General features: G+C 40.0%; 1 protein-coding gene and 1 long non-coding RNA gene across 2 annotated transcripts in view; one reads left to right on the top strand and one right to left on the bottom strand.

Annotated features, from left to right (window-relative positions):
- The window catches only part of LOC113602267 (uncharacterized), a 293893-nt gene that overhangs the window by 167730 nt on the left and 109333 nt on the right, over nucleotides 1-16830 (top strand). The gene's annotated exons all lie outside the window — the stretch shown is intronic.
- The window catches only part of MFAP3L (microfibril associated protein 3 like), an 84670-nt gene continuing 70582 nt past the window's right edge, over nucleotides 2743-16830 (bottom strand). The window contains exon 4 of the mRNA XM_027068881.2: nucleotides 2743-2865. Within this exon, the coding sequence (XP_026924682.2) occupies nucleotides 2758-2865 (108 nt within the window). The 3' untranslated portion in view covers nucleotides 2743-2757. The remainder of the gene's footprint in view (nucleotides 2866-16830) is intronic.

The raw sequence follows: 16830 nt of genomic DNA, 5'->3' as shown, positions 1-16830 counted from the left end.
CCGAGCTCTAATTTTGTTCTGATCTGAGAAATCAATTTGGTATCCTGCAAGATTTAATTCAAGGAGAAGGATACTACTTCTAGTTGGTGGATGATGAAAGCTTTGCATGACAGGTGACATTCCAGCAGGGCCTTGGAGAATGGACAGCAGTTAGATGTGAAGAAATCAGAGTGTAAGAGGCAAAACAAAGGCCTTGTATTGTGGGAAAATGTGGCATGTGTAAGAATGTTATTTCTTGCAAACCTTGCAAATACGTGAGGCATTTTATGTGAGTTATTATTTTGAATTCCCCTCAGAACATCTGGGAGCTAAGCTAAAGAAGAATTTACAGTCCTTTTCAATGATGAGGAAACAAAAGCTCGGAGATGTTGAATAATAAGTAAGAAAGATAGGATTGAACACACCTGTCTGACTTCAGGGTTCTTCCCACAGGGAGGCACATGTATTAATTTTCTACTGTTGCTGTAACAAATTACCACAAACTTTATTTTAAACAACCATAATTTATGATCCCACAGTTTTTTAGGTCAGAAGTCTGGGTGTGCTCAATGGATTTTCAGCTCTGCATCTCACAAGACTGAAATCAAGGTGCCTGCCGGTCTGGGTCCCCATCTGTAGCCTCTGGGGGAGAATCTGCTTTCAGCTTCATTCAGGTCATTGGGAGAATTTGACTCCATGTATTTATAAGACTGAGGTCCCTGTTTCCTGGCTGACTGTTGTCAGTTGAAGGTCATTTACAGCTCCTAGGGGCTGCTTGCATTTCCTGTTTGTAATCCTCTTCATTGTCAAAACCAGAAATGGCAGACAGGTTGTCATACTTCCTGTCTCTTTCACCTCACAGGAATGATGAGTGCAGAACCCTTGTAGAAGGAGCAAGGGGGCGGGGGCTGAGGAAGGATGGCTGGGAGGGCCATCAGAGTGATGGGGGTGTCCTTTTATAGGCCCATGGGTATATGGGCTTTTGTTGAATCACTATTTTTCATATGTTATGCATATTTTATAAGTATTAGTTTTTATTTATTAACTACTTAATAAGTTAAAACTAATTGTAAGCAGGTTGGCCCCTTTTTATGGGGGAAATGGACAGTTCATTTCTGGGAGGAAATTTTAGATGTATTTTCTAATTTACACATATCTACTACTCAGATGTGCAATGAAAATACAGTAAAACCTTGAATGGTAATTTGTTCTGCGAGTGTTCTGAAAGACGAGCAACAATTTCTAATAAATTTTAACTTGATAAACGAGCGATGTCTTGCAATATGAGTAGTATGCAACATCAGATGTCACGTGATCATAACTGACCCAACGGTTCTTGAAATTCGCTTTGATATACAAGTGCTTTGGATTACAAGTATGTTTTTGGAATGAATTATGCTCACAAACCAAGGTTTTACTGTACAGTTCTTTAGTCTCTATAATCTAATTTTCATCATCCACTCTCACACTGCTGGGTGGAGATAAGCAGGGAAAGCAGGGGGGCACAGTCAGGCCTTTTAACAGGCTCTTCTATGTCTATAGGTTTCAGTGGTCTTTTCCACATGGCTCATTCTCTTGGGCAATGTTCATTTTTTAAATGTCTTATGTATGTATGTATGTATGTATGTATGTATGTAAGTAAGTATGTATGTATGTATTGAGAGCTAGCAAGCGAGAACAAGTAGGGGAGAGGCAGAGAGAGAGGGACAGAAGATCCAAAGCGGACTCTGTGCTGACAGGCTGATAGCAGTGAGCCCGATGTGGGGCTCGAACTCACAAGCCATGAGATCAGGGCTGAGCCGAAGTTGGAATCTCAACTGACCGACCCATGCAGGTGCCTGGAAATGTTTAGTCTTTCAGATGTTTTCCTTCTTCCTTTGATTCTCCTGGAAATCTAGGGTCTGGGTGTGTGACATGGTGGCAAAGGGAAGGGGTTTCTAGCCTAGACCCTCTAGTCCTCTGGAGCCTTGCTGATGTTCACTGGGGGCTACTGGCCTTGCCTGCCCCAGGGCCTGTCTGCCAGTTCCCTGAGGCAAAGGGAGGAACTTCTGATTTCCTCTTGGCTCCATCAGGTCCTGGTGATCCTGCCGATCCCTCCCCTGCTGATTCTGTGAGCACTAGAGGCTGCTCTGAGTCTCAGCTACGTCTCCAATAATGCCTCTGGAGCCTCTTCAGAGGCTTTCCCCTTGCCATGACAGCTTCCAGTTCAGGCCCACTGCTCTCAATTCACTTCCTCTCACCCTGGGGTATGAAAGAACTTTCCCTCATTCCACCCAGAAGCTGAGGGCAGTTCAGGGGAGGTAACTCAGGCGCTGCTCCTCATCAAACCAGGTGACCCTACCTCTTCCCATTCGGCTGCAGCTCTACGTGTTGCCTGGGACCACCCTGCACTTCTCTGGTTTTAGCTTTCCCCTCTGTTTGTGTGATATTGCTTCCCTTCAGGGATGGGTCTAGAAGGGAGCAGTCATCCCACATTTGTCTGACCCTGGTCTCCCCAGTCCCTGCTTGCTCCTTTAAATATTCTCTCAGGGCAGAAGGAGTGGCCGGCTATTTTCTCTGATCTTGTAGTGACTTCTCCATGCCCTCCTTCATCCCACCTCCTTCCCTGGGCCTGGGAGAGAAACTGCCACAGGGAAAGGGAAAATGCAGAAGTTTTAACTTCCTAACACCAATTTTTGAGCATTGAAGGATTTTCAAGCTTATTTGTCCAAGGACACTTCTACCTTAGTTTCCAGTAAATAAACCCATTTTAAGCTACTAATAAGAAAAGAAGGCCCTTCAGGGAAAGTCAGTCCAATGTAGAAAGTGGGACAACCACTCACTTGTGAAATAGCAACCGCAGCACTTTACACATCTTGGTGATCTTCTTTGATCTTTATGCTTGGCCTAGAAGGGAATAAAATACAAGTGGCCAAGAACTTGAACTTGTAAATGAGGAGGCTTTCCCTTTTGTGCAGTAAGTGGGCAGGTAATTTGATCTTCACTTTACACCAAAAAGCAAAAGAACTCCAGACAATTCACGAGTTAAATGTAAGAAAATTAAAGTGTAGAAAAACTAGAAAAATAGAATTAGATATTTATCAAACATCGGGAGGGGCAAGGACACAGTAAACTTCTAAGTGGTGATAGAAGTCATGAAGAAAAGAATCAGCAGAATTGACTGTATGAAATTAATTTTTAATTAAAATTAATTTAATTTTTACTTAATATTTTATCTATAATGTAAAATTTTCACATACAATTATCATTAATTATATTTTAGTTATATTTTATTATTCAATTAAATATTAATTTAATCTTAATTTAATTTTTCAGTGTTTATTTATTTATTTTGAGAGAGAGACAGAGAGAGAGAGAGAGAATGATCAGGGGAGGGGCAGAGAGAGAGGGAGAGAGATGTGAAGTAGGATCTGTGCTGACAGCAGAGAACCTGATGTAGGCTTGATCTCACCAACTGGGATCATGATCTGAAGTCAGATGCTTAATGACAGAGCCACCCAGGTGCCCCTCTTAGTTTAATTTTTAAATTAAATTTGCTTTATCCTAACTGGCTGTTCATGAAATTGGTCACAGGCAAACTGGATTTTAAGCAAATTGGTTTGGGAGAAACTGGTCAGCTCCACCTCAGGGGGCATGGTGGTGGGAACAGAGAGAGAAAGAAAGAGATGTGAATAATGTTGCTGGAGGCAAAGATAGGATTGGTGACCAAGTAGTTATAGAAGACAGGTAGGAGGGAGGAGTCAAGAATGAATCTGAGGTTTTGGACCCAGGTAGCTGGGAAGGTAGTGGAACTAATTAACCCAATTTGGGAACCAAGGGAGAGGACCAGTTTCGCTACTCCAAGTTGAAATTGCTACTAGTCATTGGTTCTCAAACTTTGATTTGTATTAGAATCACTATAGGATTTGTTAAAACACACATTGCTGAGTCCATCCATCCTTAGAGTTTCTGGTTCAGTAGGTATGAGTTAGGGCTTTAGTATTTGCATTTCTAACAAGTTCCCAGGTGATGCTATGCTGCTGGCCAGGGGCCATCACTTTGAGAATCACCATCTAGTTTTTGGGGCGGAGATGGTGGGAGGTATCCAGTAGAGAGGGCCTGGAGAGAGATCACAACCAGACAGAAGGATAATAATTGCTCCCATTTACTGTAAAGCTTCCCATTGGTATGTCAATAATGGATAAGTATTCATTATCCCCCGGGGGAAGGGCCACAGGGTGGATAGGGGCTGGGGGGGGGGGGAATGGAGAGGCCAGAACCCTTGGGCCAATTGTCTTTGACCTGAACAGCCATCTCCATTTACCCCAGAGTGCATACAAACATTATCATTTTGCTTATGTAGGCAGTGATATGAAAAACTGTAAAACAGTGGAAAGCACTGATTTGCTGAGTGCTTATTCTGTGGCAGACTCTAGTGATATCCCTATGAGCAAGATGCTATTATTACCCAGATTTAAGAGAGGAGAAAATGTGGGGGAAGAGAGGTTAACCCACTTCAGTGGTTCACTTCAATGTCACATGGCTGGTAGTTGGCAGATTCAGGATTAAAGCCTTGTCTGGCCTATTTCCAAACCTGAGCTTCTAATCATTATGTCTCTTAAAGGATTTGAACATAATCTGCATAGAGGTGATATTTAAAACAATGATATTGGATGAGACTACCAGGGAAGAGGGTTTAGAGAGAAATGTTCAAGTATAGTACCTTGGGGAACATCTACGTTTAGGGCATGAGGGGAAGAAATTGAGTTCTAGAGTATAACACAGAAATGAAATAATCTAGAGAAAATTTCACTAGTGTCATATGCCTTGGAGCTGTCAAGAAAGAAGAAGACAAAGCAAAGGCCACTGAACTTTGAGATTAAAGTCATTGTTAACCTTTAAAGGAACTGCTCCACCAGAGAAATAAAGATGAAAAGCTCTGCATTTATCTGTTGGTGATTAACAAACAACTTCAGACATAGTGTCTTAAATTAATAGCATCCTTTATGGTTTCTCACATTTCTGTGGGTTGATTTAGTTCAGCTGGGTGGTTCTTCAGCTCCACCTGGTGTTGACTGGGGCACTGGGAGGCTGAAGTTATCTGGAGGTCTGGCCAGAAACATCCAAAGTGGCTCACTCACGTGACTGACAGTGAGTGCTGGCTTTTGGCCAAAGAGTATTGGTTATGCAATATTGATGTAGAGTTTATCCATGAGTCCTGGATTTCTCCCAGCATAGCAGTAGGATTATAATAAGATATATTTCAAGTACATAAAAGTCAGAGCTGTAGATCTCTTAAGTCCTAGTCTCTGAATTTAACATTATTTCTACCATATTCTAATAGTAAAAGCAAGCCACAAGGCTAACCAAGATTAAAAATCCAGATTCAGGGATTGGAGAAATGGACTCTACTCAATGGGAGAATTGGCCAAGAATTTGAGCCCATTTTTAATTTACCACAGGGTGGGTGATGACAAGATAGATGTAGTTAATATATACTATTTACCTTTCTTTTTTTTATGAATATAACTTATTGTCAAATTGGCTTATATACAATACCCAGTGTTCATCCCAACAAGTGCCCTGCTCAATGCCCATCACCCATTTTCCCTTCTCCCCCCGCCCATCCACCCTCAGCTTGTTCTCTGTATTTAAGAGTCTCTTGTGGTTTGCCTCCCTCCCTCTCTGTTTGTAACTATTTTTTTCCTCTTCCCTTCCCCCATGGTCTTTTGTTAAGTTTCTCAAGATCCACATATCAGTGAAAACATATGATATCTGTCCTTCTCTGACTGACTTATTTCACTCAGCATAATACCTTCCAGTTCCATCCATGTTACTGCAAATGGCATGATTTCATTCTTTCTCATTTACTTTTCAAGAAATTTTATAATAAAGGGGAAAAGAGAACAATGGTGGTTGAGAGCACAGAGGTTTTAGGGAAGGCTTTTTTAGGGTATAGGTTGAAATATAGATTATGTAGGGCTATGTGCCAATATGACCTCAGACTTGCAGCCTAAAACCACAATTGTTATTTTATAGTTTCTATGTATCAGGAGTCTAGTCATGGCCAAGTTGGGTCCTCTGCATTAGAATTTCACAGAGCTTGTCATTTGGGGCTGCAGTCTCATCTAATACTCAACTGGGGAAGGACCCATTTCCAGGCTTTTGTAGCTTTTAGCAGCACTCAGTTCTTTGTGGGCTGTTGGATGAAGGACCACAGTTTTGGGCGCTATTGGCTAGAGGCCACCCTCAGTTACTTGCCATATAAGACGTTCCAGCATGCACTTGCTTTCTCAAAGCCAGAAAGAAGGAATGGGTGTCCTTGAAAGACAGGCATTATGTATTTTGATCACATACATGTAATCATGTACATCCTGTCATGTTTGCCATATTCTAATTGTTAGAAAGCAAGTCACAAGTCCTGCCCACAGTCTAAGGGCATAAAACACACAAGGTCATGAATACCAGGAGATGAGGATTATAGGGGCTATCTTAGAGTTGGTTTGTGACAGAAGACTTGAATTTATTTATAGTCTGGAAAGCAATGGCCAGAGTACAGGAAAAATCAATCTTTAGAGATAGGGCAGGGATGACTGTGGACAAGGGTTAAGGTCACATGTAAGTTAGATTTGGAAAGGAGTATTTTTCATTTTGAATATATAGAAAGAGGGAAGTAATTGGAAAAGGTAAGAGAAGTTTTAATGTGTGAAGAAGGGAAGTTTCTAATAGAGTTCTCATCAGAAAGTTTCCAAGAGAGTGGACCCTCCTGATAAATATGAGGTGATATTATTTACTGTCCTGAGTATTAAGGGGAGATTCGTACTTTGAGGAAAGTGGAAAATATTTGAAATAAGTACTATGGGGAATGTTATAGATGTTGATTAGAAGTGAAACTAGGGAGAGAAAAAGATAATAAACAGCAGACAGGACTATATTATGTTGTTCATCATGAATTGATTTAGAACCATTGACCAACAATAGGAGAGATGTTAAAATGATTGATGATGAGGTTTAAGCTGTGGAAGGAGGCAAATGAGGTCACTTATTCTTACAAGTGAAAAATGCTAAGAACAAAGAGTTTGAAGGGTGTGAGATCTCCATGGAGGCAAATATTAGGTTCAATAAAACTAAGAAAGTGACATAGCAAAGAGAATTTTTAAAAATCTTAATCTTATTGGAATTTCCAGCAAAATTGGAAACACTCTCTTCTTGAAATATTCTCCATAGCTTCCATAATATGCACATTCTGCGTTGTTTCCCACTTCTCTGGAGTCTTGATTTTGTTCAGCAACTCTTGATCCTCTCTTCATCCTTAGGGTTTCCCCCCTAAGCCTGCTTCTCTTCTTGTCCTCTCAGGGTGATTTCATCCACTCCCATGGATTTAATTACTCTCTAAAGGCTGCCAACTTCCAAAAGTTATGTTTCCGGTCCAGATTTTCTCATTAGTTTTAGCCTATGCCCAGCTGCCTGCATGTCCCACCGGCACTGAAGCTGGACGTTTCAAAAATAGAAAGCATCATTTTTCCCTCTCTCCTTGCCCTCCCCTTCCTCCAGTGTTCCCTATTTTGGAGAATGGCACCAACACTCACTTATTTGCTGCACTAGGAAACTCAGTGTCATCCCCGACACTACTCTTTTCTTTACCCCATAGCCATCAGAAACACTTTACCACTCTCCCCTTCTATGTTGTCACTCTTCCACTCCAGCTATCATCATATTTTGTCAGCTTACTCCATCAGGCTCCTACAGTACCTCACTACTTCTAATGTTAATCCTCTACAATCTGTTTTCCTCCTTGAGTCAAAGGGAACTTGCAAAATGCAAATCTTATTATATCAATACACCCATGCTGACACACACACACACCACTTAAAATCCTTCATTGACTTCCTGTTGCCCCTATAATAAATAATACAGGATAAGATTTGACGAGAACTTATGTACTGAGAACTTATCAGTACTAGGCACTAGGATTCACAGTATATATGTTAAAGAACAAATCCTTAGAATGAGCTTTTAGGACTTTAATTATCTGGACCTAGTGTAGCTCTTCAGCCATATCTCTGTCTATATTGCCCTCTTCACTTGGCTTCTTCCAACTCATCCTTCAGGAAACAGCCTAGAGGTTACTAACTCCCTTGTCCTGGGTTCAACTTGTCTTATGGAACAATGAACTTAGTACATTCTATAGTATTAACCTTCTTATTTTTCTTTCTCCAATACTATTCTGTCTTATTAGTTATTATACCTGAAATACCTAGCTCACAGTAGTTGCTCAATAAATATTGAATGAACGAATGAATCTAAGAGTCAAAACAATTCTAAGCATTGATAGAATTTAAAGGAGTAGCTCTGTGTGTGGCTCCACAACTTCCCTTATCTTTTTCCATGTTGATAGCCATTTTTCATGCTTAAAAAATAGATATCTAATATTCAAATGTGCGTTTATATTAGGAAGTTATGAAATCTCCTACTATTATCCACAAGTCTTCAGTAGGATCCATAATACAAGAGAGCTTAGAATAAAAAAGTGTTTGGGAAGAAATACAGGTTCAACTGTATTCCTCAACAGCTGTATTTCCCAGTTGCGTGATTAAACTGTGCAGATAAAGGCTCTAATTCAAGAAGAGAGGAATGAGTGAGTTCTAGAATTGAGTAGAAGAGAAAATGGTAGTTAGAAGTGACTAGGCAAAAACATAATCCCATGAAATCCATAGAGACATTGGGAGGGCCAGAGGATTGCCCAGACTATATGAACTGGAGATTTGAGCCAATTTTATTTTAATCTCAAAACACAAAGTGACCCCAATTGACACTGAGTTGTGAAAATCAAATGTACATCTATGATTTTCTTTATCATTAATGTTATGACTGCAAACCATTTAGCATTGTCTTTACCTACATGGAACAATAGAAGGGAGGGGGAGGAAGGATTATCAACACATTTGGGAAAGACAGTGTATTTTTGAGAGGATTCAAAGAAAACTTTTGTGAATGAGATAGTTTTAAGTCCTTGTAGAGGAGCTCAAAATAACACATGCCATGCCCTTGACAGAGTGTAACGTTTGGTGTTGTGGAAGGCAAGGGATATCAGTTTTTTGTTTTCTTGCCAACTAAATGTATATCTTTCTTCACTTCCCTTTTTTCATAACTTCATCTCTTTGTTATTTTAGATATATGTATTTTAGATATATGTATTTATTTTAGCAATGTGTGGGCATCGCTAATGCTCACCACCTGGCATCCCATCCCATTAGACTGGAATGGTAGGAAGAGTTTTTGAGAAGGTATGCATATCCTGCCAGGGAGATCAGCATGGGAGATGAGTGAGGGCAGTGCTTCTCATAATGAGGTCCCTAGTCAAGTAGCGTTAGCATCACTTGGGATGATGTTTGCTAGAGATGTGAATTCTCTGGCCCCAACTAGGATCACTAAGTCAGAATCTCTGGGGGTGGGGCAAGCAATCCATGCCTTCATAGACTCTTCAGGTGATCCTGTTATGCGTGAAATTTTGAGAACCCAACTGGGCTGGAATTTTGCCATGAGTCATTTAATAACCATATGTGATAGGTGCTTAAGGTTAATTTTCTGCTCTCCTCAAAAGGCTTACTACTGAGATGTCTTTGGAAGTTAGATTCTTTAGGTAATGATGATGAAAAACATATCTGTAGAGCATTGAATAGTAGCCTGAGAAAACACAATGGCTGCCAACTAGGCTGTTTATGTGGAACACAGTTCAGCTAACGAAATTCCAGAGTACTTGAAGCAAAGCAGGGGGTGCCTACTACCTCTCTAACTTTCACCTTCACCATCCCATGTCTTGTGTTCCATCATTTTTCTAGTGTAAGCTATGAAAATCATCCCACTTCCTTTTTAACATTCACCACAATCACTCACAACATAAATGAACCTCAGTTTACTATTAAGTGTCTGGGTTTCCTCTAAGCTGCAGAACAACCTTTCTCCTGGCATTCTTGCCTCCACAGGACTACAGATTAAGAAATATCTATAAGCATGCTCCTCCTGGGCTTACATTTAGTTTCCCTGTTGATATTGGGTAGGAGGGAGTAATGGATAAAAAATGGTGATAGTTACTTTTGCTCTGAGAGAAACTGGAAGGCATGACTTCACCAAATATTAATCATTATAATTTTGTGTGCTATGTAATGAGAAAATAATATATATAAATATACACATATAAATATACACATATAAATATATATATATACACACACATATATATACACACACACACACTGTGTGTGTGTATATATGTGTATATATATAGCTAATACATATATATATAGCTAATACATATATATATATATATAGCTAATACATACATACATATATGTATATATAGCTAAAAATACAATATGCTTGGTGGTATAATATAGATGTGTATAAAATACAGATAAGTAGATGAGGGGCAATTAATGGGGTGTCTGGTCCTTGGCATGCATGATGTTTTACATGCTATTAAACTCTTCCAGTAAAATCCTATGATATATAGTTTTACATTATTTTGCATATATTTTTATTTATATCACATGAATGCCACATTGAAGCACCCATATTTTAAGTAGATAAAATACAAGCTAATTCAATGCATGACAAATTGTGATAAAGTGTTAGTATATGTTTTCTTGCCTGTTACCTAAAACTGGATTTAAGGGGGCGCCTGGGTGGCTCAGTCGGTTGAGCGTCCAACTTCGGCTCAGGTCACGATCTCGCGGTCCGTGGGTTCGAGCCCCGCGTCGGGCTCTGGGCTGATGGCTCAGAGCCTGGAGCCTGCTTCGGATTCTGTGTCTCCCTCTCTCTCTGCCCCTCCCCCGTTCATGTTCTATCTCTCTCTGTCTCAAAAATAAATTAAAACGTTAAAAAAAATTAAAAAAACAAACAAACAAACTGGATTTAGGCCTGAAGTCATAAACAACCAGGACATGTATTACTACTATTTTAGGAGAAAGAAATAAATCTTAACCAATATCCAGAACATTATCTAATTCAATGCAGAAGCTTGGGTTCCCAGTACCTAATCACATAGATGAAGCTTCATCTATCCTAGAAGACATGATATCTGAGACTTGTCTGGCTATGTAAGAAAATAGAATTCTATGAAAGAAGAAACAAAAGGGTGCAGAGGACCACTTTATATAGGAAGGTCTGGGAAAGCCTCTGTGAGGATGGTTACAATCCCAGTGTATATATGTGGTTCCACCTTACACTTGTATGGTTCACGGCCTGGCACTGCCCCATAAATCCCAATCTCAGAGTCTGTGATGTCACTTTGAGTACAATTCATGTTTACTTCAATCTCGGCCCTTTTACATACTTGTTGACTCACATGGTTTTTTAAATTCCATTTATAGAATTAGACATTTGAGAAGTGGCAAGATTGGTTTGCCTGTAGACACTGAATCAAAGATTTTCCTCAAACCCAACAAAATAAATGAAGCCAGAATGAGGCTTCTGCTTGGCATTTAGCAGGGATGGCACAGATTTCCCCAGCACAGCACATGGCGGAGCAAGTGAACAGCATTCCCTGAAGTATTACCAGGAGCTCTAAGCTACAGAGTCGAGCCAAATCAGGCTGCTAACCCGATGGAAAAAACTTGGTGTGAATATACATATATATGTTACATGTCTACGTGAGCATATAATATCGTATCTATATATAGTTAGCTAAAGCTGGCAATGAAAACAAAAACTCTGCACTTTCTTGGCTTACTTGAACTGAATAAAAATAGAGAACAATATGGAAGCCACCGCTAGTTAAAGGGTGTGTGCATATCCCATGAAAGAATCTGTTAAGAATTTTACGGTCTGACCGCCTCTTGGTTTGGAAGCCAGAGGCCAGCTTCCTGTCATGTTCTGTACTAATTTAACAAGGATGACTTCAAGGAGGGCTTTGTGCGCAGGCACAATTTAGGGCCAAGAAGAAAAAAGAGTTTTCTCTAAGCTAGTCCAAATTAGGTGATCCCTTGAAGTGAACAGCCCAGTAAATAGTAGGTCCTGGTGTGGTAGGGGCAGGGAGTCTGGGGTGAACAAATGCACAGAAAATGGGTGTGTACATTTGCATGTGTTAAACATATATACAGATACATAAACACTGCCATTTGTTTGGTGCTTATAAACTAAAATTATATCTTAACTCTATCATAATTTAAGTCTACTCTATTTGACATCTGTGCTCTCTAAGAAATGATTTATTCAATAAACATACAGTGAGCATCTATTATATGCCAGGCACAATATTTGGTGCTAGCATACAGAGGTGAATAAAGCCTTTGTGGAACTCGCAATCCAGTGAGCAGGACAAACACAAATTATTATTCTTCACTGCTATTGAGTGCTATAATGTTGATCTATACAAAGTCACTTGGAATCATAGAAAATTGTTCCAGTTACTTTGCTGTGTAATAAATTAGCCCAGGATTTAATGGCTTGAGGCAGCCATATTTTCATTTCTCACAGATTCGGTGGGTTAGGCATTTGGAAAGGGCATAAAAAAGGAAAGAAATGGTGTGTCTGTGTCCCACAATGTCTGGGACCCAACCGGGAAGGCATGATGGCTAGGACTACTGCCCAAAGTGTGTACACAGGACCTCTCCATGTGGCCAGGTTTCCTCGAGGCATGGCAGTCTCAGGCTCCAAGTGCGTGTGTTCCAGCAAACAAGGTGGAAGCCCAGCTTCGTAAGACACTGGTTTCACTTCCGCCACATACTCTTTCAGATGAAGCAGCTACAAGTCCACCCAGAAGCAAGAGGAAGGAACATAGACCCTAACTCTCAGTGGGAGGAATGTCAAAGAATTTTGTGGCCATTTAAAAATTGCTGTGAAAAGAGAGTGCCTTACTAGCTGGGGGTGTCAGGAAAAGCTTCACAGAAGAGGTGGTATTGAAAGAGGAATGGAAATTTGCCAGGGGAAGTGGAGTGGGTAAGAATTACTTCTTCAGAGGGAACAAAATCTCTCATGCTTACACATACACAGGGAACAAAGAAACATAAGAAGGAACATGAAGGGTGACTATGAAGTGGATCAAGCATCAGAGGAAAATCAGTCTCATTGCTTTCAGACACCTTGAACACATCAACGTGTCTGGGCTGCTAATGTAACTCAACAATTGTCCATTGATTCTGAAAGCATATACATTCATTTGGGAAAGCTTTGTGGAGCAGATGGGTTTAAAGTGGAAGTTGGGAGGAGACTCCTTTTTCTTTAACAAACGCAGAGTACTTACTCTTTACCGGTACTGTACTAAGGACATGGCAATTTCAACTCACTTAATTCTTAGCACAGCCCAACAAGGCAGCTATTATCTCTCATTTACAAATTAGGAAATTGAGTCCCAGAGAGATTAAGTAATTTACCCAAGTTCACATGGCCGGCCAGGGGTGGACTGAGGATTCCCAGCAGTCTGGACACCTCACCCCTACACAAGATCACCCTTTAGACAGTGGGAGTAGAACAGTGGCTGAAATTGAAGGCCACACCGAGGGCTTGAATTTGGTCTGTGTGGTAACTGCGAGCCACTTAGAGCATATAAAATGGCAATAAAGGTGGTCTAAGTTGTGTTCACATAGCTAGTTATTGGCTGAGCCAGGTAAGAAGACAACAGTCTTCTGCTTCTTGTTTCAGTGTTCTTTGCTATTCCCCAAAGTTCCTGTGCCTGGAGAGAATATTTCATGCTTCAACACTATTTCTCAATGTTTTAAATAATGATTTAAGAGCTTGGGCTCTTGAAGAACAAGCAAGCAATGGGTGGCGGGGGGAGGGGGCGGCGGATGGTAACTCACGCCCTGCCATGCAGGATTTATCTGCAAGATACTCTCCATGTTAAGTCAAATCAGTTGATTTACCTACAGGAGGCATTTTAAGGGTAATAATCTAGAATAATGCAAAGCATATTTTGTAGTTTGACTCTCAAAGATAAAAAGCAATATATAATTAGAAGCAGTTTAATTTCTCCATCAATTCAGCACGTTTTTACTGCCATGAGCTATGGCTGACCTGATATTCTTCTGTGTGGTGTGGCACAATTTAAATATACATGCTGACATCAGGAAAGACAGCATTAATGTAGGCAATATGTCTGAACGAAAACACCATTATATTATTAAAATGAAAAATGGCTATATCAGCAGAGTATTAGGGATGGAGGCTGAGTAAAAGAACATTAACCTTGCACTCAATTTTAGTCTCACATCTCTGACTCCCTCAAGTAGTTATTAGAGAACCTAAGATGCATAATAGTTTAAAAAGTCGGGGGAGGAACACTTTAATGGCTACCTTAGAAAAATGGTAGGAGCAGTTGGCAGCTGATTTTTCAGGCTTTGTGGAAATGATTTTAAATGGACATTGTGCTAATCATTTTCTATAAAAAACGTAGACATTTTACTTTTGGATGACTTTATCCTTTCACTGAGATATATTAAAAAGTGATAGGAATAATAAGAACAATGAAAACCATAACATCAAACCCATGTGTTAAAAATGTCCACCAAGGGAGGCAGGGGGGTTCCTGGGTGGCTTAGTCGGTTAAGCATCCGAATCTTGATTTTGGCTCAGGTCATGATCTCGTGGTTAGTGGGTTTGAGCCCCACATCGGACTCTGCACTGATGGTGAGGAGACTGCTTAGGATTCTCTCTCTCCCTCTCTCTCTGCCTTTCCCCTGCTTGCGTTCTTTCTTTCTCAAAATACATAAATGCACTTTAAAAAAATGTCCACCAAGGAAACTCGTGTAAAAACACTGGATTAGGTTAAGTTAGTTTTAAAATTGATGATGGCTTGAAAGAGCAAAGCAGTAGTTTTAGAATTTGTATTTGGAGTGTAGAAAGACATGACATGGAGGAAAGTCAGGCTCATTTTGGCAGGAGGTATGCAGTCCTTGGGCTGGAAGTTGGTGGGACCAAAGTATTGTGGCCTAATTGTATAAATCATCACACAATATATATTTTTGGTGAGGTTTTTCAGTGTGGCTAATCATCACATAACCCTAAAAACTATGGTTCCCTGAATGTATGTATATGTGTTTTTTACTAAACATCTTTTTCTCCAATGAAATGATCTGTACAGTTTCCTACCCTGACTCTATTTCTGCCTGTAGCTGGCAGCAGAAATGCAGAAATCAAAGTATCCAATACCGGTTTGTCAGTCAGACCAGTAGCCTGCACAGTGTTCTCCTTTTTTTCTTTCTTGAGCCCATTATACATGGTTTTTTTTTTTAAGTTAAAAAAATTTTTTCAATGTTTATTTATTTTTGAGAGAGAGAAAGAGAGACAGTATGAGTGGGGGAGGGGCAGAGAGAGAGAGGGAGACACAGAATCCGAAGCAGGCTCCAGGCTCTGAGCTGTCAGCACAGAGCCTGACAAGGGGCTTGAACCCACAAGCTGTGAGATCATGACCTGAGTTGAAGTCAGAGGCCCAACTGACTGAGCCACCCAGGCGCCCCCCCCCTTTTTTTAATGCAGAGTAAAAGAGAGCCGAGAATAAACATTTGTATGCCACAGGCCTTCTCTACATACTGTTATTTAAAAAGGACATTTACACACACTGTACTCATCTCCTGAAAAAGCTAATGAGAATGTTTACTGATTCCTAAACTGTAATTTCAAAGACACAGTGGTGAGAAAACTGATATACAAGTATTAAAATCATTTTTGGTCTTATGGCATTAAGGTGACAGGGAAAGATCACATATTCTCCCCTTGACTCGAATCTATTAAGACTCATTCTGGCTTATTACAGACATTTGAATTTCTGTAAATTCAAAAATCTTTCTTGCTGACAAAGCTAGGTGCCACTAGCAATGGGATTTAAAAAGTTCCACTTAGATGGACTTAGAAGATATATACAAGAGAAATCAAGCATTCCTTTTTATTTGTGGTTATCTTGGTAACCAAGAGTTGAAGAAGGGTTCATCACATGGCCAGGGCATCGAAATCATTGCTGTTCCCCAGCACTTACTCCCCAAGTTTTTCATACATATTAAAAGTTGGCTACTATCATGGTTTTTCCATGCTGAAGCCAAACACAGGATGTTTGGAAAGAGATTATTATTCAGGAGGCTGTTTTGGAAAGGAGTTTGTTTTACCTTGCAGACTGAATTGCTTATAAGAAAATGAGGCTATTTTTGGATCCCTTTTCTTTCTATTAATGTCAGCTCTGTTGAAGCTCTTTGATTCTTCTACCCTGTTGCTTAGAAACATTTTATTAAATATTGTCAGTACTTCAATCTGATCTGATTTAAAATGTTGCTTTTATCTGTCAATGTGGAAGGAGCTTTTGCTTTGCCATTTCCCCCCAGTAATTGTATTCTAAGTTATTTATAGTTATTAATGTTTTATTGACAGAAAAATGATAGGTCAGGGTAAGCCAGTATCTCTGGTATATCTATTTCAAGGGCATTGGATGGGGGTTGGTCTGGCCAAAGTTTGTGATAGGCAAAAACAGTAATGATGGGGTGTTCTTAACATTCTTCGTCTCTGACCTTTAGAACCTAAGAGGAGGCAGATAGGGGATTCAAAAACCTCCATTTCCAAGGCCTTCCAACCACCCCTACTGGATCCAATTACCATCCTAACCTGTCACCATCTACCTGAAATTCTACTGTTAGTGGTATTTCTTGGATCTTGTTTAACAAGTCATCAGGTTCACAAATGCTTGATTAGTTTGAAAATTGAGCTAAAATATACTTTGTTTTCTCAACTATAAATAAAAGCAATGACATGGCAAAAAAAAGCTATCAGGTTCAAACTTACTTGGAGATTTGTTGAATAGCTAGATGAAGAGGGGTGTAAGATAGGAAGCTAGTGAAAGCAGAGGCATCAGGAATGAGGAGGGAAAAATGAAAGGGAGGATGGAAAACT

This window comes from Acinonyx jubatus, chromosome B1, assembly GCF_027475565.1.
Source record: "Acinonyx jubatus isolate Ajub_Pintada_27869175 chromosome B1, VMU_Ajub_asm_v1.0, whole genome shotgun sequence".
Classification (NCBI taxonomy): Eukaryota; Metazoa; Chordata; class Mammalia; order Carnivora; family Felidae; genus Acinonyx; species Acinonyx jubatus.
This window is presented reverse-complemented; position numbering and strand designations above follow the sequence as displayed.